Source organism: Phoca vitulina, unplaced genomic scaffold (assembly GCF_004348235.1).
Source record: "Phoca vitulina isolate PV1807 unplaced genomic scaffold, GSC_HSeal_1.0 scaffold121, whole genome shotgun sequence".
Lineage (NCBI taxonomy): Eukaryota > Metazoa > Chordata > Mammalia > Carnivora > Phocidae > Phoca > Phoca vitulina.
Window position 1 is genome coordinate 288,154 of NW_022589824.1, and position 21,978 is coordinate 310,131.

Here is a 21,978-nt window from a genome sequence, read left to right on the forward strand (position 1 = left end):
CGCACACGAGAGGCGCGCGGCGGTGACGTATCGGAGGGCGCGCTGTCCCAAGGCAGCGCGCAGGCGCGAGCGGCGATGCGGTAGCGGCGGTTGGAGTGGTCGCGGCCCCGGCGGCGACCATGACCCAGCAGGGCGCGGCGCTGCAGAATTACAACAACGAGCTGGTCAAGTGTGAGCGACCGCGCGGCGGGGTGCACCGGGCGGGCTGGGAGGGCGCGGGGCTCGCCGGCTTGCAGGCCCAGGCGGTAGCGGGCCCGCCGCGCGTGGCCGAGCGGGGTGCATGGTCCGTGCGTGGGGGTCTCGGCTCGGACGGCACCGGAGGCCGTGCGGGCGCGCCCGGCGCACAGCCGCCGTGCCGCACACACCTGGCGCTGGGTGTCTGCGGAGTGAGCGCAAGAACGGACCGCTGGAGCGCGCACTGCCTCCCCGGCGCACGCCCGATGGTCTGGTGCTGGGCTTTCCTTGACTCTAGAACCCCTGGGAGGTGGGACACCAGCCTGGCTCGGGTGGAAGGTGGCCCGGCCAGCACTGGGCCCTCCAGCACGCTTCTCTCGTAGCAGGCGGTGGGCTCCAGAGTGGGAGGGGTGCTGCGCTCCTTCCTGCCCTGGGTCCACAGCGCCTGCCCTCCACTCGGCCCTCCCCCAGGCATCGAGGAGTTGTGCCAGAAGCGAGAGGAGCTGTGTCGGCAGATCCAGCAGGAGGAGGATGAGAAGCAGCGGCTGCAGAATGAGGTGAGGCAGCTGACGGAGAAACTGGCTCGAGTCAATGAGAACCTGGCGCGCAAGATTGCCTCTCGCAACGAGTTTGACCGGACCATCGCGGAGACAGAAGCCGCCTACCTAAAGGTGGGGCTCGCGGCACCTGGCGGGGTGGGCGGGGGCTGCATGCGGGCTGGCCGGAGCTAACCTAGCCTGGCTTCCCAGGGTGCGAGGGCCTTTGGGCTAGACTCAGGGGAAAGGGGCCCTGCTGACCCTGTCCGACCCTCCCCTCGGGGGCTTCCTCTCCGTGCTTCTGCCCCAGGGGCTGGCGCTGGCCCGGTGGGAGTTTCCTGACGGTGGAACGGTGGTGACCATCACACGTCTGTTTGCAGATCCTGGAGAGCTCGCAGACTCTGCTCAGTGTCCTGAAGAGGGAAGCTGGGAACTTGACCAAGGCCACAGCTTCAGAGCAGAAGAGCGGCGGCGGGGGCAAGGACAGCTGACCGGCGGTAGGACGGAGGGGCCTACCCCCCGCCCCGAACCCGTCAATGGCTGGGCCTCCGACAATCTGTCTTCTACGTGTCTTTGCTCTTCACGGTAGCAGCTGCCTCCTTTCACTGTCTTGGGTACCAAGAGGCCGTTGCCAACTCCACCCGCCCCAGGTGATGAGGACAGCCCTGGGCACAGCCCACCAGGTAGGGGTCCTGGCCCTGCAGGATTTGGTGAGGCCAGGCTCTGGGTCACTCCTGCTCAGGGCCTGAGGACCCCACATCCCCCTGTGCTGCCAGTAAACCCTGCTCCCTAGTCTCAGCACCATGGCAGTGCGCTCACCATGGTGCCCAGGCCAGGGGAGTGGGCGAGGGGCTGGGGCCCTCCACCTTGGAGCTTGGCCTGGTAGCCTATGACCGTCAATAAAGATTGTCTTTGTAAAGATACGCTACTGCCTGTGGTCTGTGTTCTGAGTGTAGGACTGCCGGACACCCCCAGAATCGATATGAGCCCCTGCCCAGCTGTGGTACGGCTCCTCCTCGGGAGAGGAAAGCCTGGAGTGGCTTTTCCTATAACAAGACCTGTTGGCTTTGAAGATAGAGTTGAGGATACCCTTGAGCATTTCCTGTGACCTTGTCACCCACTCTTTCTCCCCACCAGGGCTGCTGGCCCCTCTTCCCCAACTCCACTTAGCCTACCCTTTGGGAGGTGGTCTGTCTATTGGTCCTGGTCTGTGTCATGCCCTATGACCAGCACAAGGCCTGGCCCAGGGAGATGCGCTCTCGGCACAGGGCCTCCAGACAGGGCTGCCACCCCCCAGCTCCAGGATTCTGAACTTAGCCCAGTGGCTCCGCTGCTTCCCACTGTCCCTGGTCACACCAAGCACGCACGCTTCCAGCCTTCCACGCTGCCTGGGGCCCAGTCCTCCATCCCGAGTCCTCTCTGCGACCATCTGCTGGCCTGTCAGCCCCTATGGGGTCCCTACAACTACTGCTTGGAGGGGTTAGGCAGGTTTGGGAAGCATGTATTGCTTGAGAGGGTCTGGAAAAACCCGGGCCCACCCCGCCCAGGAAAACACTAAAAACACCCTCCTCCTTCCCAAGCTTGGCCAGGCAGCATTCCTCATGGGCTTGACTCTTCAGGGGGGATACACTTGTGTTCAGTGCCTGGACCGTAAACAGCCCCAGCTCCCCAGCTCCAGGCTGCTGCTGAGCAGGCGGCTCTGCATCTCCCATCACCGCTCGGGATCTGCTGGGTCTGCCTGCCAGCCGCTAGCACCGACCCCAGGGAAGTGGTCTGCCTGCCACAACCTTGCTGCAGGTTCCTGTGGGTCAGGTAGCTTTCTGAGCCACACAGGAGGCTCTGCCCACCCCCTGCCCGCTCCTCATCCCCTCCCAAGCACTCCCATCCTGCCAGAGTGCCAGACCCCAGAGCAAGCCTGAAGTGCCCCTCCCACCACAGCTCCCACTATGTCAGCCCTGGTTGGGAGGGGGCGGCCCCAAAGGCCAGAAGTGCTCACAGGAAGGTCCCTCTCCCAGACAAGGGGGTGGTAGGGAGTGAACGCCTGGACCACCAGGATTGCAATGTGTGGGGGTGCCACACAGGGCCACCCCCATACCTGGGCACAGACGTCCTAGCCAGGCTCCCACGTACCCTCCTCCCCACTGCCAGGGCCTCGAGGGAGCCCCCCAGGCCCAGCCCTGCTCCCTGCTCCTCCGGCCAAGGACCACACGGTAAGGCAGAAGTGGCCTTGTCCAGTGCTATTTATTGAATCCATCATCAAACGCAAGACTTGCCATTTCATCACAAAGGGGGTGGGTGGGTTGAGGTCTGCTGTTGGGGGGTGCGGGCTGGGAATGGCTTGAAGCCCCACAGAGGACAGGCAGCCAAGCTGGCCCTTCACACACGTCGGACAGCTGCCGGGCATGGTGTCCAGCAGGACCCTGTCCGTCCTCCACAGGCAGTGCCCCCAGATCAGGGCTGGAGAGCAAGACTCAGCCCCAGGGGAGGCAGGAGCCCCCAGGGCCCTAGGCTCAGGCCGAGCACCAGCACAGCTGTGAGGCCCCAGGAAGGGAGGGTGGGATATGGCAGGGCAGAGCCTGGCAGGGCAGAAGGGGGGTGCAGAATGAGGGCAGGGCTCCTGGGCACTGCCCGGCTCCCAGGGCTCAGCCTTGGCCATCCTGGCAGGGCCGCGGTCAGAAATAGAGAGCTGGCTCGCTGCGGAAGTCTGAGAAGTCGTTCTGACTGGCAGGGGTGAGCTGAGAGAGAGGGACACGGAGGGAGCGGATGGGGCTCATCCAGGCATTAGAGACCCACCCCATCCACCCTGTCCCGTGTCTGCCCGCCTAGGCCCACCCCTGCTCACCATGACCTCCTTCGGTGCGGGCTCTGCCCCACTTGGAGCCTGCTCCAGCGTCTGCCCCTGCCATTTACCGAAGGTCATGGAGTGCTTTGGAGTGTAGCTGGACAGGCCTGCGGGCCGAGAGGCACACGTGTGGATGTGTGGCCCGGGCGACCCACTGGGCCACCCGTTCCGACAGGCGGGCACTCACCTGAGCTGCCGTCCGGCAGGCGAGGGCTCTCAGGCCCCACACTGTTCACAAAAGTGGCTCGGGGCAGGAAGAGCGCAAAGGGCTTCTCCACCACCCCATCTGGGCTGGACTCCTCCTCCTCCTCCTCGTCCTCCTCCACCCCTTCCTGGGCCTCAGCCTCCTCCTCCTGCACCAGGGAGCTCTCAGGAGGGTACTCAAACGTGGTCTGCAGGCGCTTGTCATTGAAGGAGATCTTCATCTACGGGCAGAAGGCACATCAGCGGGGCCCTGCTGCCTGGCCACCAGCGGGACTTGAGCCCGACCGAGCTGGGCCCAGTGACCCCGAAGAACATGGTAGAGGTTGTCAGGCCCAGGCGGGTAGCAGAGCATGCCATCAGCCCTTCAGGAGCTGAAAGGTGAAGGAGCTGCCCCTCACCAGAGACAACTCCTTTACCTGTCCCCTGTAGGCCCGGGCCAGAAGGACCCCAGGAAGACTGGGTCTGGATGCCCATGGCAACCCAGGGCCAGTGTGTCTAAACACCTGCATCCCAGGTCCCACCCATCGCTTCCCACCCCGGGCCCAGGGTCAAGTCACCTCGAGTAGCCTACCCCTCCCAGGACCAGATCGAAGCCAGCAGGAGCCCAAAGCCTCAGGGTCTCCAGAAGCTTCTATGGCAGCTCTAGGGCAGGAGCAGGGTCCAGGTGGACCGTACTTCGGGGGGCCCACATTCTGGGAGGCCCTACCTTCTCAGCTACCAGCAGTTCTGCTGTCGGCTGGGGCCTCTCTCCAGGACTGAGTTCACATCTTGGCTCGCTAGCCACCTGATTGAGGCTGCCTGCACAGCTCAGCACGGACCGGGCACACCCAAGCCCCAGGGTCCCCAAAAAGTGACAAAGCAGGGTGGCTGGCACACCCAAACCCCAGGAAGGCGGCACCAAGGGCCATCACCCTGTTTTACAGACTGAGTCAGCGTTAGAGCAAAGCTGCTCCCAGTGGGGGTTGTGGGGACCCTTTCCTTCCACCTGGACTACCCATGTGGCCCGAGTCCACCCTGTCCACTTCGCAGGCTACAGAATTTCATGCCTGAGCAAATCCTCTCCTCTCCCAACAGCCTCAGAGTCCAGGCCAGGCTGCTGGCTCTGAGAGGAAGTGGGGTCAGGAACGAGCAGGACTGCAGGCAGACCCTTGCCCTCCTTGACCCAGGACTCCCCTCCCCAGCCACAGGCCCCCCAGGCTTGCTCAGCAGGGCTCAGCCAGGCCCGGCAGGTTGGTAATGAATCCGAGAGCCACCAGCCTGCAGCAGATGGGAGCAGCCCTACGGGAGCTCGAAACATTAAACTCCCGAGCACAGGACACCAGCAGCCGGCTCAAGTTCCTCCTTCTCCCTTGGAAGGAGCTGGAGTCTGGAGCTGGGCCCCCAGGCAAAGCACCATGGGGCCCGGGGACAGCAGGACGGCCTGGGCAGCAGAGGGACCCCCCAGCACTGGTCTCAGGGGGCAATGCCAGGCTGAGCCAGTGTCCAGAAACAAGGGCACCTGTTCCTGGCACCCCACCACGCTCCTCCCACTACCACCCGTGAACACACAGTCCCCACAGCCGTGGGCATCCCCATCTCAGCATGGTGCACACACAGACATCTGCTGGGCAAACCTCAGGCCCAGGCCCCGTCCTCTCTGTCCCAGCCGGCTGCACATACGAGTGGTCATGGATAAGAGCAGGCAGGTGCAGACCACCTGAGTCAGGCAAAACCAAGAGCAAAATACCTGCTCCTGTCACTTGAAGGTGCACTGTCCCTCTCTACCTGCGCTGCCCTGCCCCCACACAGGCCCGCCCCAGCCCTCCAACTGCCCCCGCCCACCCAGGCCTAGCAGGACGGAAGCCCAAGCAGGACGGGACTGCCAACCCAGGGGCCTCCCCCTGCCCCAAGGCCCCACAGTGAACAGGGCTTCCAGTCACCCCTGGGTCCACAGCATTGTCCTCAACGACCCTGGGCCCTCCAGGCCCATCCCCCGCCACTGAAGACAAAGGAAGGGCTGGCTGCCAGGGCCCGGCTGGATTAGCGTGCCCTCATTAGTCCACATGACCAGCTCCTAGTGGGGAGACCGAGGGGGCTGGGCACACATGGGGCACTGAGCCTGGCACGGCCTGGCCAGGCAGGGGCGGGCGGTGCTCCCAGGCCACTGTCTGTGCCCAGCTGGGGCCCCGGGCTTGGGTCACATCCCACCTCCCCTTCAGTCTCCACACTCTACAGCCCGGTGGGGCTCACAGGCCTCCTTGTGGGTGCAGGTCTCTGGGTCACAGGACAGCCTGTGACGAATGCTGCTGGGAAGGGGCCAGCCTCTAGCCCCGGGCAGACGAGCCGGGAGTGGCCAGGAGCTGGCACTCATGCACACCTGGCTGGGGGGGAGGGGGGGACTTTGCCCACTGCGCCAAGCGTAGCCGGCAGGTGGTTCCTGGCTTGGCCCACCTCCCACAGGCCCTTTGCCCCCCTCACCCCGCCCTACCTGTGCACACCCAGCTTGGGTTACTGAAGGGTGTCCACCCTGGACTCTGGTCTGGGAGCTGGGTTCAACCAGCCCATGCTGATGGTGAGCCCCCGCCCTGCCCTCGCTCCCCAGCACACAGCCGCCTCCTCCCATCCCCCACTCAGTCTGCACTCTGGGGCACAACAGGACCACCCCACGCAGCCTCTGCCAAAGCTCCCACAGCTGCTTCCTGATGCCCCCAGTCAAGTGCAGCACCAGCCCAGGGCAGACCCTCTGCCAGTGGGGAAGCTGGTGGAGCAGGGTCCAGCCTGCTCTCATGGCACCGGGCTTTAGAAAGCCCACATGGGGGCGGGGGGGCACCTGCAGAAGACCTGGGGGAGTGGGAAGGGCAGGAAGGGGGGGCAGGACGCCGGGGAGGTGGGAGGGTGCAGAAGAGCAGTGGGGAAGCAGGTTCCCGAGGGCAGCTAGCCGCACCACAGCTCTAAGCACCGGAGTGAGGCTGAGGGCCACGACCCGGCCAGCAAAACTGGGGTGTTGGGGTGGCGCTTACACCACAGGTGAGGGCAGAGGGCCTAGGGTGTCGCAGACTGAGCTCTGGGGACGCTGACACACTCAGGCTGCGCAGAGAACCAGCAGGTAAGGAGGTGAGGAGGGCAGGGGGGAGGGGAAGGAGTCATTAGACATGCAGGAGCCTGGCCAGGGGGCACCTCACAAAGGGGAGAGGCCCACAGCACCAACCCAACAACCCTGTGGGAGGCGGGTGAGGAGAGCGGCTGGAGAGTCCCACCAACCACCACCTGGGGGCTGGGGCAGAGGTGAGAGGGGGCATGGCCACCACGCCCCACAGCAGCTAGCCCCTGCCTGGCCGTCAGGGGAGGGACAGATAAGACATCTGCAATTCTGCCCAGAGACAACCAAGTCGGGACGGGTCCCCCCCAGGCAGGCCTCCCAGGTTACACTGTCCAGCTGGGCGCCCCCACCACCCTGGACAGGGCTATAGCCCTCCGAGGCCCAGCAAGGGCACAGCACACAGACCTGCCGGCTCTGGGGCAGGCTGCCAGGAGAGCCATACCTCACCTGCCACCTGGGAAAGGCCCCAGCCCCTCCCACCACTACCCCAGTCGGCCAGCCATGCAGGGGTCAAGGTGAGCAGTGGGCCCCAAGGTCCCCAGTCGGGAGGGGGGCGAGCCGGACAATGATCCAAACCACAGGCTGGCTGGAGTGGTCCAGCAGCCCAGGGTCCGGAGGAATAGCGGGAGCAATGCCCAGGGGCTACAGTCAGGAGGAACTCCAGGGAATGCAGACTGCTCTGAAGGCTGGGCGGCCCCACAGCTCTGCCCCACGCAACAGGAGTTCTGGCTCTTCCTGGGCAGGGCAGCTGGTGCAGGGGGTGGGGCAGTGCTCACAAGCCAGAAGTCACCTCCGATAGATTGTGCTGCTCTGGCAAGGGCTAGCTTGGCCGCTTGGCCTTGCCAGGCAATCCATCTGGACCCCCAACGCCCTCAGGCTGGCACAGAGATCAGGGCCAGGTTGGTCTGAACTGCTCTCCACTCTGGGCCAGGGCCTGCTTCCTCCCATCACTTCCTCCTGCCCTTCTCACCCCAACCCTGCCACAAATGACCCCCACAGCGCTTTCCCCAGCTGGGGGAGGAAGGAGTAGGGGCTCTAGAAACAGAAACTAGCACTCAATTCCTGCCCCACGACCTCCAGCCACCCTTAGGTTCCTCAACCACAAAGTGGGGGGCTGTTATCACCTCCACTTCTTGGGGCCAGCAAGGAAAGGTACTGCCTCCCAGTTCAGGGTCAACCGTCAGGGAGCAGGAGTGGGGAGGTAGGGCTGAGGACCACGGCAAAGGGCAGGAGCGAGGGTGGGAGGGTTGTGGCCCATAGCACTAAAGAGAGGGTGAGTCAAGGTCAGGCAGGCAAGATGGGCCCACAGGAAGTACCAAAGGCAGGTGGGTGTGGATGCCTGTCCCAGCAGATGGAGCGGGCGGGAGCACCAATGCCCTCACCCGAGGAGGAGGGGAGGATACATGCAGGAAGAGCAGTGCAAGGCCAACGCACGGCAAACAGAGGGAGGAGGTGGCTCACGTGATTGACAACCAGCCCACACCAGCGACGGGGGGCTTTGGTGGCACAAAGCACATCACCACCCCCATCGCCCCAAGGAACTCGAGGGTGATGGCAAAGGCAGCCTCAAGGGAGCCGATGGAGAAGCCTGCCAGGCGCCATCTCAGTTCCAGGGCAAGGCCCATCTGCCCCGCGTCTGCTGATGGGGGTCAGGTGGGGCTGGCTTTGGAATTTGCCCCTGGGCTGGGCCCAGATGCTAGAATGACCAGGAAGAATCTGAGGAACGTTTCCTTGAGCCCAGAGGGTTCCAGGCCACTGGGCAGATGGGGATTAAGGCTCCAGCAGGGCTCCTGGTCTTGCAGCTGGGTCTCTGCCTGAGGCCCATCCTCCCCAGTGAGGGGGAGAGTCTACACTGCTTCCAGCATCACACCCCAGGCCTGGCACACACTAGAAGTTCAAGAAACGCTTGCATGAAGCCAGGTCCTGCTGAGCTCCAGGCCAACATGCCTTCTGGGGGAGCTGACAGCCTCCCACTGAGTGGTTCCCAGTGCTGCACCCCTAGGCTGACAGTGGGGTAGGGATCTGACCACACCCAAATCACAGGCCCCCTGTGCCTTCCCACTTCTGTCCTGGCACCTGCGACCCACATAGGCCAGGACTCCAGAAGGCCAAGAAGCCAGGGCCAGCGTGGAACCAAGAGGCCCAGAACTACTTGTTCCCGCTGGACCCACGATGAGACAGGTGTGCCCCACCAATTCCAGATGCAGCCGCAGGAACAGAACGGCAGCCAAGGTGCTGGCTGGACTGACCTCCCCACAGCCTTACAAAGTACACCTTACGCTGTCCCCTCTGGGCCATTAGGGCTCTACTGGAGCCCAAACCAGGGATCCTCCCTCCCCAGCTCAGCCCCTCCCGGAGCTTGCATGGCCACCCAGTCCAGGGTCTCCTCTGGTCCACACAGAAGCCATCCTCCAGCCAAGCCCAGTGTCCTAGGAAGCGGGCACATGCTAGACCCACAGCTCTGTGACCCGTCACCTCTCTCTCCCTCCCAGCCAGTGGCTCTCCCCCCTGCTCCCCCCACTGACCTTCTTTCTCGAGGAGCCAGCCTTGGTGAGGCAGGACTTCTCTAGAGCCAGGTAGCCACCAATCACCTCAATCTCATGCACGGTGGGATAGCGCTTCTTCAGTGTGGTCCCCAGGGCGGCAGGGGGATCTGACAAGCTGCCTGCCTCCTCCTCAGCCTCCTGTGGCCCGGGCTCCCCATTGCTCTGCAGGGACCCTGGTTTTCTCTTGGGCACCACAGTGAAGGTGTTGCCACCTCGGGGCTGGCGCCCTGACGGGTGCCCAGGCCCAGTGGGGTGCGGGTGGTACCAAGGAGGCCCACCAGGCCCCAAGCAGTGCAGTTTGGCTTCTTGGGGGACCTCATCCTCTGAGTCCACCTCATCAATGAAGGTAACAGGCAACCCTGGCCTCCCAGGCTCCCTGCCGCTCTTGGCCAAGCTGGGAACCCCGAGGCCCTGGGCAGGCTTAGCTTCGGCAGCAGCTGGCGGACACGGGGATGGTGAGGACAGCCTCTGCTGTCGAACAGCCTGGTCCACGAGGGCAGTAGCTGGCCTGGGGGAGGCCCCCTCCTCGACCCCCAACGGGCTCCTCCCTCCGGCAGGCACGCTATCCCTTCCAGGCACCAGCTGGGCTTCGAGCTCCAGGCTTTGGGAGGCCCAGCCAACCTCTCTCTCTGGCAGCCCCCTGGCCTGCCTCCCTTCAGGAGGAGGGGCCCCAGAGTCTTTGCGCTTGGGGATGAACACGAAGGAGTTTCGGGAGTTCACACGGAGGCTGGCCAGGGCCCGGGCCTGGAGGTCCCCAGCAGGGATCCTATCCATGTCTGGCTTGGAGGCCGGCCGTATCTCAAAGGAGTCATTGGCGCTGGTGGCCGCGGAGACCCACTGGCGCTGGCTGGGAGTGGCACTGGCGGGGCTGGGTGTGGGCAAGGCCAGGGACGCGGCTGGAGTGGCACTGGGGGTCCCGGGGCTGGGGGGCGGGTGGACGGGGGCCTCCCCCGACTCCACCTTTGGCTTCCACTCGCCCGGCCCAGGCGCAGAGCCCGCGAGGCCGTTGGCAGCGGCGGCTCGGGACTCGGGGGCTGCAGGCTCGTTGGGGAGCGGGCGAGGGCCCGCGCTGCGGTGCAGGCCCCGAGGGTGGACGGTGAAGGAGTTGCTGCCGGTCTTCTGCAGGAAGTCGCTGCGCCGCGCCCCAGGGCCTGTACCACGGCGCTCAGGCTCAAAGCAGGCGGCGCCCTCACCCACGCGCCGGGCGGCGGGGCCGGGAGCAGGCGGTGGCTGCGGCGGCGGGGTACGTCCGCGCTCCGGACTCCCGCGGCGGATCGGCGCGGCCGGAGCGTCGAACTTCTGGAGCAGGCGGCTGACGCGCCCGGGCGGCGGCGGCGGCGGCGCCTCGTACACGAGCACCTCAGCGGCGCGGATGCGGGCGGCCGGGCCAGGGCCCGGGCCGGGGCCGGCGGGCGGGAAGCCCGGTGCCGACTCGATGATGAGGATGTTGTCGGCGTGGATGGTGCGCACACCGGGCACGCGGCGGTACAGCTCCAGCAGATGTTGCACCGGCCGCGCCCCCGCCGGCCCCTCGCCCCCGCCGCGCCGCGTCCCGCGCCGCCGCTCCGATTCGAGCCGCATGAACGGGTTCTCGCGCAGCGGGCCCAGGCTCTCGGCCAGCACGAGCCGCTCGGCCGCCGGCTCCGAGGTCTCCGCCGCGCCCGCCTCGGCCCCAGTCTCGGGTGCCGCGCCCCCGCCCAAGGCGGCCAGCTTGGCCCGCTTCCGCTCCAAGATCTCCCGTTTCCAGGCGGGCAGCGCGGCGCGGGGCCCCGGGCCCGGCCGCCCCAGGCCGGCCATGCTGCGGAGCGGGCGCCGGAGCCAGCGCTCGCGCGGGGAACTGCGGTCGCCGCCCGCCGCCGGCCTTCGCGCCGCGGCCACGCCCCCCGGCCGCCGTCTATTGGGGAGGGGCCGGCTCGGACCCGCCCCGCTCCCCGCGGCCCCACCTATGGCAGAGGAGAATGGCCAGCCGCGCTGATTGGAGACGGCTCTCCCTGACCTCTCTTTCCCGGGGGGCCTAGTTGGATAGCGCCAGTCTCCGAGCCGGTTTCCATTGGGGACTGCCCTCCTGGACACGCCTCCGACCCCTCGCCGCCCATTGGCGGCCCCACTTCCGCCTCTGCGCCATTGGCCTGCGAGGACCGGAGGGCGGAGCCCGGCGGGGCCGGGTCCAGGCCGGCAGTGCCAGCCGGGACCCTGGGCCCAGCTAGGTGGGTGACCTTGGCTGGGCTCGGTCGTTCCTCATCGTGCCAGCACCCAGTCCACCTGTTCCTCACGCTCAGAACGCAGTGGAAGAAGGGCCTGCCCAGGACTGGAAAGCTGTCCCCGCTGGTTCAGGGACTGCCCACCTGTGGTCCTAGGTCCTCTGCAGGACTTGGAGAGGCTAATGCTGGAGCCCCACGCAGTGCTGAGGAATTGCTTCTCAGGAACCCCTAACTTTTGCCAGCCCCCAGAACTCACTCTGTTGTTCACACAAGTAGCAGAAGCCCTACCCCACACTTTGCCATCCAGGGCCCACTGAGCAGGAACAGGAGTGCAGAAGCTGTGAGGGGGCAGAGAGAAAGCTCTCCACTGCAGACAGCCACGAAAGCCAGGCTGTGCATTCCACCCTGTTGCCTCCCCACACTCCTCCTCTTTCATCTTCTGAACTTCCCCCATCCCAAGGCTAGTAGGGGTGCCAGTGACCTTAAGGGCCCAGCTTTCTTGCCCTTGCCGTGAAGAAGCTCACTCCCAGCACCCACCACACTTCTGAGGCCCAGTGAAGCCAAGGGGAGATGAGATTAGGGGGCGCTGACACAGAGGGATGCTGCCTGCCTTCCCCTCAGCTCTCCTGCACTCAGCACTTGCTCAGTAACGGCACCACTGCATGCTGTGGCCCTCACCTTCCAGGGACAGGGCTCCAAGGACACCTGGGGCTCACACAGACTGCGGGCAGGTTTCAACCTGGGGTGCCCTTCTCAGCTTCCGGGTCCCATAGTGGTCTGCACTACAACTACTTTAACATTGACTTACTCCTTTCCATTCTACTAAGCCAAGAAAATAAACTGGATTTCAGCCTTCCAGAAGTCAAGTGTCTCCTTTTCAGGACGCTGATCAAATCACTTTTCCAAAGGAAACTAAGCCTTCTTATGCTCATCACTTCTATAGCAACAGGATCGCTCAATTCTGAACTACAAAATAAAACAGGATACAACAAAACATGCAACCTAAAAATAACATTAAAAGAAAACCCACTCCCAGGGTGCCTGGCTGCCTCAGTCAGAGAAGCATGCGACTCTTGATCTCGGGGTCCTGAGTTCGAGCCCCACATTGGCTGTAGAGATTACGTAAATGAACTTTAAATAATAAAAAAAAAAAGAAAACAAAGAAAACCCACTGGCAATGTTCATCTTCTATCGGATTTTGACACAAATTATGCCAATCCTGGGTAGAAAACATTGTTGTAGCTGTGGGACAAACCAGACCAGTCTCCAACGCAAGCATCTCAATGGCTCAGGCCATGCAGCATCCATTCTAGGCAGAGGGTCACAAAGCTGCTTCACTAAAATAAAGGTCTGCAAATCTGTTCTGTGAAGGGCCAGACAGTAAATATTTTATTTTTAGGCAGTTCTCACCAGGGACAGCTTTGTCTCCCAGACTTTTTAATGTATGGAGACACTTCTGCTTGTCACAAGTGAGGGGTGCTCCTGGCGTCTAGTGAGTAGAGGCCAGGGATGCTGCTAAACATTCTACAATGCTCAGAACAGCACCACTCCCCACCCCAATCAAAGAATGATTTGACCCAAAAGGCCAAGAGTGCCAACTGCAAGCCACATTCACTTGCTGTCACATGCTCTTTGTTTTTATAACCCTTTGAAAATGTAAAAAATCACTCTCAGCTAACGGGCAGTACAAAAACAGGCCTCAGGCCATAGTTTGTTGACCCCTGCTCCACAGCAAGGCCTATAAAGACCACACACTGGCAGGAAGACAAGGCTCTGATGTCACACAAACTATTCAGCAGTGCCTCAACACAGGCCTACCCTATGTTGTCTTCACCCTGGCTCCCTGGGCAGGAAGACAGGCTTCTCCGAGGGAATGCCCCCATCCACCAGTGAAGCTCTAGTACATTCCAGTCTCCCACAGTTTGTAACCAGCTACATGACACAGGGGGCAGCACCTCAGCATTCATCTGATTTCACCCTCAAGAGCTCAGGCAACCACTGCAGATCTCAGCAAAACATTCTTATTTTATTTTTATCTCAGCAAACGTTCTCATTTGGCACCTGACTGGCATTAAACTAAAGACCCCAGCCCAACAAACGTGGGCCAAGACCATTCGCAGGTCTCAGTGCCTGTGAGCATCAGAGCTGTTCCTCTCTCTGGTCCCTTAGGGAGGCCTAAATCTGCCTCAGGTGTGCTAACAGTGCTGGCCACAAGGTGGTGGAAAAGTTGCGATCGACTGGGATAGGAAGCCAAGCAGTGCTTTATAAGCAAAGTTCTCTCAGGTGGCAGATCTCCAAATATAGGGTCCCAATCATGCTTATTCAACATACTTCTGTCTGCCTGGGCTGGAATGAAGAAAGGGCCATCCTCCCCAGTGGCTCAGGGGAGGAGACACAAGCTCGTTTACACCACTTAGAGCTCAAGCATCTAAGTCTTGTCTGGATGGATGGGGCAGTGGGCTCTTAGGTCAGCGCTGCCGGGCAGAGGAAATCCCCGAGTCCGGCTTTGCAGCCTTTGCACAAGGAGTACTCTTCCAAGATCCATGAAAATACTCAGAGCCCATAGGGGCATTTTACATATATGCAGTTTCCAACTGTCAGAGGAACTCTGCACTGTCTGGCCTGGGTCCCTCTCAGCATCTCAATTCAGGATTAGCTATTCAAAGCATGAAATAACAAGAAATACATTTTAAGGATCAAGGCTGCTCTTTTTTGCCCTGCTGAGGGAACAATTTTAGACATGATTGGTATAGAGAAAATTGGGCACTCGCCAGGGCAGGAGCTGACTTTGCTTTCAGACCCAGACTTCTCCTTTGGTGCGGTGGAAGTGGGACCTCAGCTTGGGGTCCAGCATCCTAGCTATCCAGAGTTCTCTCTCTCCGGCCTTTCTGCGAGGCTAGTTGACCCGACAGGCGCGGATCATGAGCAGCTGCAGGAGAATGAAGACTGGAGACGTGATCAGGCCGAACCAGAGCTCCCGAGTCTGTTCCACCAGCTTCTGGCACAGTAACATCTCGAAGACAAACTTGAGGCTAAGAACCGTGAGGACCCAGAAGAGGCGGAGCACGGCCAACCGCTTCTCTCCGTCCTGGAAGAGGCGCACGGACACGATGGTGGTGAAGTAGGTGCTGAGCCCATCGGCGGCGAAAAAGGGCACAAACACGTTCCACCAGGAGAGGCCGGGGGCTAGGCCGTCCACACGCAGTGCCAGCAGCACGGAGAACACCATCAGGGCCAGCAGGTGCACGAAGATCTCGAAGGTGGCGAAGCCCAGCCACTGCACTAACTCCCGGAGGGAGAAGAGCATCGCGCGGGTTGAGCGCGGGCCGGGGCCCGGCCGAGCGTCCCACCGGCGGAGCTGCTCCTCCTCTCCCCGCGGGTCTCGCCGGCGCCTGCCGCCGTCGCCGCTGCTGCGAGCGGGAGACAGCGAGCGGCTGCGCCTGTCCCGGCCCTCGGCCCTGGCGTGCCGCCAATACCCTGGCCCTGGCCCGGGACCCAGTACTGGCCGCAAGCGGATACCCGCCTCTCTCGCACGCCATGCCCTGCAGGGCGCGGCCTGAGGGCGTCACTTCCGGCCATCACCGGAAGTCGGAAGTCCACGCAGGTCAGGGCCGCCCAGGCTTGCGGGAGCTGTTAGCAGGCCCGGTAGCTGGGTGCGGGCATCTCCCGGTCGTCCCGATGCCGAGCCCGGGCCTTCTGGTGCTCTTCGGCAGCCAGACAGGCACGGCTCAGGATGTGTCGGAGAGGCTGGGCCGCGAGGCTCGGCGCCGGCGGCTCGACTGCCGGGTGCAGGCCCTGGACTCTTACTCAGTGGTGAGGGCGCCCTAGGGCCTCGGCGGGGAGACCGAGCAGGCCTGGGGCGCCACCTCCCTCCGAGCCCTCGACCGCAGGGCGCCGCATTTTGTCTGACAGCAGGCCCTTCACTTATGGCGGGTTTAGGGGGCGGCAGAACCTGGGACAGTGGCTTGGCTTAGCGCGTGGAGGGAGGGAGCAGGCAAGGTGGGAGGGTGGAACCTGAACGAGAAAAAGGGCCGGCCGGCCGTTCGCGGGCGCTCACTGAGACCTTTTGTCCTACCACCGTGAGCGAGGGAGAGGGCGCCAGGCTGCGGAGAGGATGCCTAGTCTTACAGCCGAGGTCTTACACGTGTGTCTTTTTGTTGAGGTGAATCTGATTAATGAGCCCCTGGTGATATTTGTTTGTGCAACTACAGGCCAAGGAGATCCCCCTGACAACATGAAGGTAAGGCCGACCTGAAGGCTTTCTTTGCTCAGGAGCTCAGATCACTGCCCTGGACCCTCACTCTCTTTTCTTTGCCTGGAGAGCCCCAGAAGCACAATAAACACTGGCCCTCCTATACTTGCTGCTGCACGTCAGCTATGGATGGGGAAGGGTATCTTCGGATGGAGCTGGGCTCTGGCTCTGGCTGTCCTCCCCAATAAGCTCTTCACAGGCCGCCGAATAGCCTTGTTCTCCATTTTAACCTGTAATATTTTCTCCAGGGCTGTGTATGAATCGGGTCTGGGTCTATGTGTGTATTTCAAAACTGGTGGACCTTCCCAGAACATTCTTCAATTCTTTGAACACCTTTTGAGTACACATTCTATTCCAAGCATGATCTAGTGCTGGGAATCCAGCCATGAACCTATTTCTGTCCTCATGGAGCTCACATCATAGCACAAGCAACAACTTCCACAGGCAGTTACAATACTAGCAGATACATGTTGCCAGGGAAAGTACCAGATGTCATGGGGGCATTCATAAAAGCTATTTAGCCCAACCTAGGGGCTCAGGGAGAGCTTTCGAGAAGAAAGGCGTGTAGGCTAAGTCCTGAGGATAAGTGGGGGCTGGCCAGGCAAGAGGGAGCCTGTGCAGGGGAGAAAGACCACCTCTGGGAGGAGGAGAAAGCAGTTCAGTAGGACAGAGCCAAGGAGAGCATCAGGGTGGGAGGGGAGAAGAGAGGCAGGAAGCTGGACCTGATCCCAAGGAGCCCAGCAGCCACAGTGAGGTGGATGGACTTGAAGTGAAGGGCTGTGGAATCCACTGGGTGACACAGTCACATTTGTACTCTAGCAAAACTGCCACTTGTCAATAGGGAGGACAGGCTATAGGAGAGCAAGAACAGCTCCAGAGTATGCACAGTGCAGGCAAGACTGGCGACCTGGACCAGGAGGGTGGCAGGCAGTAGAGAAAAATAGACACACTCCGGAGATGTCAGGGTAGAATCGAGAGGACATGGAATCAAACAGGGATTCGGGCTCGGGGACCAGAATAGCTGGTAGTTCCAGGCACAGAGATAGAGACCAGGGAGGTCAAGTGCTAGGAGTCATCCAGGTCGAGATGCAAGGTTGGTGTGGAGCTCCAACCGAGCTACTTCCTAGCAAGTATCCTCGGTGAGGCATGAGAAAGGAAGCTCTCCCTCTCTCCTGGGACAGGTTGCCCTGAAAACCAAGGGCATGAGAGGTGGAGGAAAGCCTGTGAGGGGCAGGAAAGTGGCCCCAGCAGCAAAAAGAGGGAGTGTACCAAATCCAAGGTCAAGGGCACAGAGGTGACTTCTGAGAGGAAGGTTTCCAGCACTCAAAGCTGCACAGAAGTAAAGTAAGATAAGGCCTGAGCAGCATTGGTAGGGTTTATCAGCAAAGGGACTGCTGGTGACTTTGGGGAGAGCAGTTTCAGTGACTCACAGGGAGAGAAGTGAGTCACGGGGTCAACAACTAAGTGAGTAGAGAGAATCTTAAGAATGTCTCTACATTAAACAGAAGGGGTGCCCGGGTGGCTCAGTCGGTTAGGAGTCTGACTCTTGATCTCAGCTCAGGTTATGATATCAGGGTTGTGAGTTTAAACTCCACGCCCAACATGGAGCCTACAGGAAACAAACAAAAGATTCTGGCTGTGATTGGGGCTACGGGGTTGGAAAGAAAGTATTAATAAGATGAGAGAGATGGGGCGCCCGGGTGGCTCAGTCAGTTAAGCGTCTGCCTTCGGCTCAGGTCATGATCTGAGTCCTGGGGTTGAGTCCTGCATCGGGCTCCCTGCTCAGCAGGGAGTCTGCTTCTCCTTCATGCCTCTCCCCCGCAGCTTGTGCTCTCTTGCTTGCTTGCTCACTCTCAAATAAATAAATAAAATCTTAAAAAAAAAAAGATGAGAGAGACCTGTTAAATGCTGGGAGTGGGGAGACTGGGGGAGAAAGAGGCTTAAGATTGAAGAACAGGGTCACAGCGGGAATGATATAGGAGACCTGGGGCCGAGACCCCAGCACAATCAGGAGGGGTCTCCTCAGACAGGAAGAGGGACAGAAGAGAAGGCAAATCTGGCGGTCAAAAGCAGGAGGTGAAGGGTGGATACCCAAGACACACGGCAAGGGCGGGGAGGGGAGACAAAGACTTCTAGGAGGTCAGCTGGGCTACAGACTGGATATCAGACCCCAACAGCACGAAGGAGGTGATGGTCATCCCTGGATGAGGGTGGACAAGGAAGATGGCAGGCATAGACCCCACCATGGAGGTGGACAGGAGAGAGCCCTCCCCAACCACAGCAGGGCCTGGAGGCTCCTTGGAGAGGCTGCAGAATGAGGTCCCAGGGACACGGAGGAGGGGGCATGGGTGCTGCTGAAGACCCGGGTTAGTGATCAGCTGTGTACTAAATGCTGGCTGCCTTGCCTTGGTCCTCAGAACCCTGAGATCAGGCGCGGGCTCCCAGGCAGCGGACAGGGGGAGCCCTCTGTCGGGAAAGTGAGTAACCACAGCGGAAGACCCAGCAGGATCCTGGCCATGAAGCCCACACTGGGTGACAGGCCCGAACTCACGGTTTTCTGTCAGCTTCTTAAGTCCAAGGGGACCGTGAAGAACCACCACACCCTCAGGGAAGGACGCCACTGAAAGAGACCAAGACAAGCGCAGACGTAACCTGGAGGAGCAGAGACAGGGCAGACCCTCCAGAACCCGGCACCCATGGGACAAGAGCACAGAAACAGGGCGAACCCGGAAACAGAGGAAATGCTCTTGAAAACGATGTCAGGAAAACTTGAAAAGATCAAAGAGTGGAGTTGAGACATTCTACTGGAATGTGTAACAAAAAATGAGCTAGGACACAAATCAAAACCCTAAGGTCATTCAAGTAACCTCAGAAGGTGAACCACAGGGTGGGAAGAAACTGACCAAAGAGAGTCACACAATGTCCCAGAACGGAGAGAGCCCGCCCGCGCCTGGGAAGGGCCTACCTGGGTGGAAAGGCTCCCACCAGGCACGTCATGGTGGTTGCAGTTCTTGGGGACAGACAGCAGGACACGGGAGGACACTGGCTTCTCAGCCCCCGTGGTCTGGCTGGACCAGCTTGGAGCAGGGCCTCGGGCTCTTCGGAAAGAGGATTTCCCGTGGAAGTGTGCCCCGCTAACCTGCCGGTCCCTGTGAAGGGAGGGCCTGGGCATGCTCAGATGCAGAGCTGTGGGAAGTGTACGTTCGCTGGGCTTCTTCTCAGCAAGCACCTGAAGGACGTTCTCTGCAGGCTTCAGGAAACCGGTCTCTAAGGAGGAGCGCGCAGGAGAGGTCCCCGGCGGCAGAGCGGGTGTGGTCCCCGGCAGCACAGTCCTTGGGGAGGCCAGGGGTGGCCCAGGGCCAGTGGGCAGAGCTGTGCCTGGACAGGGCCAGGGTCCCTCCACCCCAGTGGGCCTCTGTCTCTAGAGCTAAGAAGCAGAAGGGAGGTGGAGTGCAGCTCAAGTCCTGGACCGCACACAAGTAGGTGTCACCAGGGCTCAGGCCACCGTGGGCTGAAGGTGATCTGTGTTGGGAAAGTGCCTCTGGAGGCTGGGACAGAGTGGCCCAGGACCATGAGGGCCCCCCGGTGGGAAGGAGAGGCACCGGGCTGTGACCTTGGGGGTCTGGGAATGCCAGACGTTGGGGATGAGAGTGCCCTGGGGAAGGCACAGCTCTGGGTCCTCAGCCTGCACAGCGAGTTAGGTGGGAAGCCGCGGGGGCAGCACTGAGTACCAAGCACGCTGATGGGGGCTCGGGGCCCGGAGGGGGCTCCAAGGGAGAGAAACTTCACCTTCCACCGAGGGGGGGCTAGGACCACTGGGGGGCTACAGGGGTGCCTGTGGCCGCCTGGGGTTCAGAGCTGGGGGTGGAGGGGCCTTCAGGACACAGGACTGTTGGTGCGGAGGCGTAGCCGTGCCCAGGGGAGACCCGAGCAGAAGCAGGGGCTTCCCCCACCTTGGGGAGAGCTTGGGGGGGCAGGCAGCAGCCGTGGCCTCCCCGCTTTGGACCCCAGCAGCCCTCTCTCCGAGCCCTCTGCCCAGGATGGGGTGAAGCTCCACCTTCTGGTGGTGGCTCTGGGGCAGCTTGCTTGCTTTTTTTTTTTTTTTTCTTTTTTAAGATTTACTTATTTGAGAGAGGGAGGGGAGAGAATCTTGAGCAGCGTGGCGCCTGGCATGCGGCTCAATCCCACGACCCTGAGATCAAGACCTGAGCTGAAACCAAGAATCGGAGGTTCAATCTACTGAGCCACCCAGGCGCCCCCCGGGCAACTTTCTTTTTTATGATTTTCTGCCTTTTCCCAATTTTTTTTTTGCCATCCTGATAGAGTAAAAACTGGTCTTGTTTTAATAACAAAGGTCTAGAGGAGCAGGGTGGGTCCAGCATGCACCTCCTCCCTACCCTACCCTGGGACCTTGGTCGTCTAGAGCAGGGCCTCTAACTTGGCTTCTTCTGGCTGTAGAACTTCTGGAGGTTCATATTCCGGAAGAATCTGCCACCGACCTCCCTCTGTCAGATGGACTTTGCCGTCCTGGGCCTCGGCGACTCCTCATACGCCAAGTGAGTAGGGGCGGGAGGGCTGCTGGCCCACAGGGACTGTCCTCGGGGTTGAGCACAAAGCGTCCTGTAGAGGGACGGGTGACTGGGCCCCCAGGGCTCCTGCTGGACCTTGGGCCGGGACCAGGCTGCGCGTCCTGCTTCCGCAGGGGCCACCGGGGAGCAGCTAGGTTTCGAAGGGTGTGCAGGGCACAGACCGGAGGCTCGCAGGGCAGCAAAGTGGGGATGTCTTCTAGGGCAGAGGGTGATGTCTGGACCTGGCCAGCATCCTAGGTGGACATGGGACTCAGGGCAGCAAAGGCCTACTGACTCTTCGCACTCTTAGGAAAGCACGTAGTCGGGAGATATTCGGGCGTACAAAGAGCACAGAGAGCAGTGCAGTGGGGACAAGCGAGGGGCACAGAAGGCCCCCAGCCCCTGGGAGCCACCCCCAAGGCCACTATTTCCTTGGGTATGGTGGAGTGACCACCTCTTAGATCTTCAGGACACATCTATGTCCTAAGCTAAGGGTACTGTTGCTTTTCCTTCTTGAAGCAGCACCGAGGGCTTTGCATTTAAGGGTATGCCGGTCATCAGGTCACTGAATCGTGGAAACCCCCCACCTGTGTGGCTCAGGGGCTGAGGGAGGGCCCGCTGGGTGCCGCCGCCTCCAAAGCCAGGTGCGGCCGGAGGAGGGCTGGGATGGCGGCGGCGTGACTCTCCTCTGCGGGGGAGCTTTGTTCTGTGCCTCCCGTAGACACTGTGTGTGGCGGCGCAAACACAGGCACGAGGGGGATGGGGGGTGGGGAGCCCCTCCTGCTGACAGTGTTCCCTGCGAGGTGCTGTGGGCTCGCTTGGGGCTGCTTCCCCTTCGCCGCCCTGCAGCCCCGGGGCTGGGGCCTGCCCGAGCCTCGCTCTCTCTCCAAAGGTTCAATTTTGTGGCCAAGAAGCTACACCGTCGGCTGCTGCAGCTTGGGGGCCGCGCCCTCCTGCCCGTGTGCCTGGGCGATGACCAGCATGAGCTGGGGTGAGTGGAGTGGGGGGGCGCTGCCCTGCAGGGCCCGGCCAGGAGCAGGGGCCCCTCAGACTAGCCCTCACACGCTCTCTCCCCAGGCCTGATGCTGCCGTCGACCCCTGGCTGCATGATCTATGGGGGAAGGTGCTGGGGCTGTACCCCGTGCCCCTTGACCTTGGCACGATCCCCGCCGGAGTCCCGTGAGTGTGGGCCGACAGGTGCAGTGGAGCGGCCGGAGGCCCTGCCAGCAGACTGACCGGCAGCCTGACCGGCGTGTGCCCTCTCCACAGTTTGCCCTCCAAGTTCACACTGCACTTCCTCCCGGCGGCCCCCAGGGTGTGCTCTGAGGGGCAGCGCGTGGCCGGCACAGACCCTCAAGGTCCCCCGTCCGAGCGGCAGCCCTTCCTGGCAGCCATGGTCACCAACCAGAGAGTCACCGGCCCCTCGCACTTCCAGGACGTTCGGCTGATAGAGTTCGACATCACAGGCTCCGGGCTCAGGTGAGGGGCCCGAGACACCAGGTGGGCAGTCGAGGGCTGTGGCTGGGGGGCTGTGGCTGGGGGGGCCGTGGCTGGGGGGCCGAGGCTGGGGGTCTGT

General features: G+C 61.8%; 4 protein-coding genes across 11 annotated transcripts in view; 2 read left to right on the forward strand and 2 right to left on the reverse strand.

Moving 5' to 3' along the window:
• Positions 1-34: 34 nt before the first annotated feature.
• SSNA1 (SS nuclear autoantigen 1) lies at positions 35-1,633 on the forward strand. Of its 3 annotated transcripts, none has more exons than XM_032398866.1 (4): positions 35-171; positions 646-845; positions 1,091-1,207; positions 1,300-1,633. In XM_032398866.1, exons 1-3 carry the CDS (start codon positions 120-122, stop codon positions 1,199-1,201), a joined length of 363 nt encoding a protein of 120 aa, XP_032254757.1. In that variant the 5' UTR covers positions 35-119; the 3' UTR covers positions 1,202-1,207; positions 1,300-1,633. The 3 variants fall into 3 exon arrangements, with proteins under 3 accessions (XP_032254757.1, XP_032254759.1, XP_032254756.1); XM_032398868.1 differs by having other exon boundaries at positions 1,303-1,633; XM_032398865.1 differs by having other exon boundaries at positions 1,091-1,633.
• Positions 1,634-2,940: 1,307 nt separating this feature from the next.
• TPRN (taperin) lies at positions 2,941-11,178 on the reverse strand. The gene is made up of 4 exons (XM_032398835.1): positions 9,361-11,178; positions 3,740-3,977; positions 3,553-3,659; positions 2,941-3,445 (listed from the first exon to the last, which is right to left on the reverse strand). The coding sequence occupies exons 1-4, from the start codon at positions 11,176-11,178 to the stop codon at positions 3,383-3,385; spliced, it is 2,226 nt and encodes a 741-aa protein (XP_032254726.1). The 3' UTR covers positions 2,941-3,382.
• Positions 3,897-15,101, reverse strand: TMEM203 (transmembrane protein 203). Its single transcript, XM_032398840.1, has 2 exons — positions 13,401-15,101; positions 3,897-3,977 (listed from the first exon to the last, which is right to left on the reverse strand). The coding sequence occupies exon 1, from the start codon at positions 14,887-14,889 to the stop codon at positions 14,479-14,481; it is 411 nt and encodes a 136-aa protein (XP_032254731.1). The 5' UTR covers positions 14,890-15,101; the 3' UTR covers positions 3,897-3,977; positions 13,401-14,478.
• Positions 15,102-15,106: 5 nt separating this feature from the next.
• The window catches only part of NDOR1 (NADPH dependent diflavin oxidoreductase 1), a 9,931-nt gene continuing 3,059 nt past the window's right edge, over positions 15,107-21,978 (forward strand). For 5 of the 6 annotated variants that reach the window (XR_004298626.1, XR_004298625.1, XM_032398837.1 and 2 more), the window contains exons 1-6: positions 15,107-15,395; positions 15,745-15,822; positions 20,293-20,390; positions 21,295-21,393; positions 21,480-21,581; positions 21,672-21,881. Coding sequence is in view for 4 of the 6 variants with exons in the window: in XM_032398837.1 (XP_032254728.1) it covers positions 15,120-15,395; positions 15,745-15,822; positions 20,293-20,390; positions 21,295-21,393; positions 21,480-21,581; positions 21,672-21,881 (863 nt within the window). In the remaining 2 variants the exon portion in view is untranslated. The remainder of the gene's footprint in view (positions 15,396-15,744; positions 15,823-20,292; positions 20,391-21,294; positions 21,394-21,479; positions 21,582-21,671; positions 21,882-21,978) is intronic. The other variant, XM_032398838.1, reaches the window with a different exon arrangement.